The sequence below is a fragment of the Colobus angolensis genome, unplaced genomic scaffold (genome assembly GCF_000951035.1).
Source record: "Colobus angolensis palliatus isolate OR3802 unplaced genomic scaffold, Cang.pa_1.0 Scaffold222, whole genome shotgun sequence".
NCBI classification, from domain to species: domain Eukaryota; kingdom Metazoa; phylum Chordata; class Mammalia; order Primates; family Cercopithecidae; genus Colobus; species Colobus angolensis.
The window spans coordinates 520,405-522,741 of record NW_012115400.1 but is presented as its reverse complement, the minus strand read 5'-3'; the positions used below and the strand labels follow the sequence as shown (position 1 = coordinate 522,741).

The 2,337-nt window shown below is 56.1% G+C and overlaps 1 protein-coding gene across 1 annotated transcript in view; it reads right to left on the bottom strand.

The window, feature by feature from the left end:
* ARPC1B (actin related protein 2/3 complex, subunit 1B, 41kDa) overlaps positions 1-2,337 on the bottom strand; it is a 9,638-nt gene that overhangs the window by 6,377 nt on the left and 924 nt on the right. The window contains exons 2-3 of the mRNA XM_011943810.1: positions 1,880-1,984; positions 418-640 (exon numbers count right to left, since the gene is read on the bottom strand). Of these exons, the coding sequence (XP_011799200.1) occupies positions 418-640; positions 1,880-1,984 (328 nt within the window). The remainder of the gene's footprint in view (positions 1-417; positions 641-1,879; positions 1,985-2,337) is intronic.

Sequence of the window (2,337 nt, the reverse complement as noted above, 5' to 3'; positions counted from 1 at the left end):
AAAAAAAAAAAAAAAAAAGCGAACAAGATGTGGCTGCGAGCTTGTGAGTGGTGCCTTGAGAAAGTGACTTTGCCGCAGGGCCTTACTTTGCTAATCTGTAAAGTGGGGACAGTGAGTGATGCCCAGTCCACGGAGCTGCAGGGAGGTCAGGACTGATGTGTGTGCAGGGCTTAGTGAGGTGCCCCCAGAGGCGTTTCTGGTGTGGTGGATGTCGTTGTCCCAAGAAGTCAGCAGTGAGGACATCCGGGCACTGCAGAGAGGCCCCTGCCTCGTGAATGAGGCTCAGAGAGGAGAGGATGGACTTCCCTGGGGTCATGGGAACAGGGGTCCCGATATCCCATCTGGTGCTTCCCTGGGACACTCTAGTCCTGCCCCTGGGTCCCTACCAGCCCACTCCGGCCCCACCCAGGTACCCACCAGTCATTCTCCTGCTCGAAATAACAGATGGAGATGACACGGGAGCCGCTGCCCACAGCAAACTTGTTCTCGTTGGGGGCCCAGCGCACGCAGCGGGCGGCCCGGTTGATCCGCAGGATGACCAGCGTGGGCTTCCACGTGCGGCCCTTCAGCGTCCACACGTAGGCGTTGCGGTCTGTGCCGCAGGTCACAATACGGTTACTCTCGGGGGCCCAGTCGATGCCTGTGGGGGGATGGAGGGGACACAGGAGGCTGACGCCTCTCAGGCAGAGGTGGCTCTATGGTGGCCACACAGGAGAGGCTGAAAGGCCACAATCAAGGTGGAAGCTGTATCCGCGCAATAGGCACTTTTTTTTTTTTTTCTCTTTGAAACAGAGTCTCACTCTGTCACCCAGGCTGGAACACAATGGCATGATCTCGGCTCACTGCAACCTCTGCCTCCCAGGTTCAAGCAATCCTTGTGCCTCAGCCTCCTGAGCAGCTGGGACTACAGGCGTGTACCACCAATCTTTTTTTCTTTGAGACGGCGTCTCGCTGAGCCGCCCAGGCTGGAGTGCAGTGGCGCAATCTCAGCTCACTGCAACTACCACCTTCCGGGTTCAAGCGATTCTCACATCTCAGCCTCCCAAGTAGCGGGGATTACAGGCACCGCCATCATGTCTGGCTAATTTTTGTATTTTAGTAGAGATGGGGTTTCACCACGTTGGCCGGGCTGGTCTTGAACTCCTGACCTCAGGTGATCTGCCTGCCTTGGCCTCCCAAAGTGCTGGGATTACAGGAGTGAGCCACCGCACCCAACCTCTTTCTTTCTTTGTTTTTATTGAGACACAGTTTTGCTCTGTCGCGCAGGATGGAATGCAGTGGTGTGAACTCAGCTCACTTCAACCTCTGCCTCCTGGGTTCAAGCGAATTCTCCTGCCTCAGCCTCTGGAGTATCTGGGACTACAGGTGTGTGCCACCACACCAGGCTAACTTTTGTATTTTTCAACATTTTGTCATGTTGGCCAGGATGGTCTCGAACTCCTGACCTCAAGCGATCCACTCGCCTTGGCTTCCCAAAGTGCTGGGATTACAGACATGAGCTACCACACCTGGCCCAGCAAGCACTTTTTACTGAGATCCAGTGCTTATTTAGAGTGACACCAGGTGGCACTCCTAGAGCTTATGAGGGAGTGTCAGAGCCCTCCATGCTATCAGTAAACATGCTGGAGGGCAAAGCCAAGAGGCAGAAAAGATGGGTTCTTGGTCATGTGGAGCTGCTGGATCAAGCCTCTCCTGAAGCCCTCAACCCTCTGAGATTTTTGGTAACATGAGGCAACACAGTCCCCTTAAAACTGAAGCCAGTTTGAATCAGGGTTTCACAGTGAGTGGGTAGATGCCCCATAATGAGTGGCCATGCCTTGCCTTGCATCCCCCCACCCACCACCCTTTCAGGACCGTGGTCCCAGCCACCCTGCCATACCTGTCACCTGCCCGTTGTGCTCCTTGAGCTCGTGCACCTTGGTCCATTTGGCACCGCTCTTTTCATAGATGTGCACCTCATGGTTGTTGGGGCAGATGGCGATCTCTGCAGGGGAGATGGAGGGAGACTGAGGGGCCCTCTCCATGACTGCCCTCTGCCAGGACACACTACATAGTGCACCCGGGCAACAGCCTCATCCTTCATGACTCAGGCTCTCCTCCTCTGCCTTGGAGGGGGCCCCCTGAAGTCCTTCAGGCCCTGCCAGGTCACCCTCTCTTCTCCTGGGACTGGCTGTTCTTTACTCGCAGCAACGACCCCTGGGACCTCTCCCCACCCTATTGCTCTGGCTAGCCAGCTGACACCTCAGGGCCCCTGCACCTGCCAGCCCCTCCCCAGCTGGGGCAGAGTTCCCTCCCTCTCCTCCTCTGGGTCTCTGTGTAAATGTCAAAATGTCATCT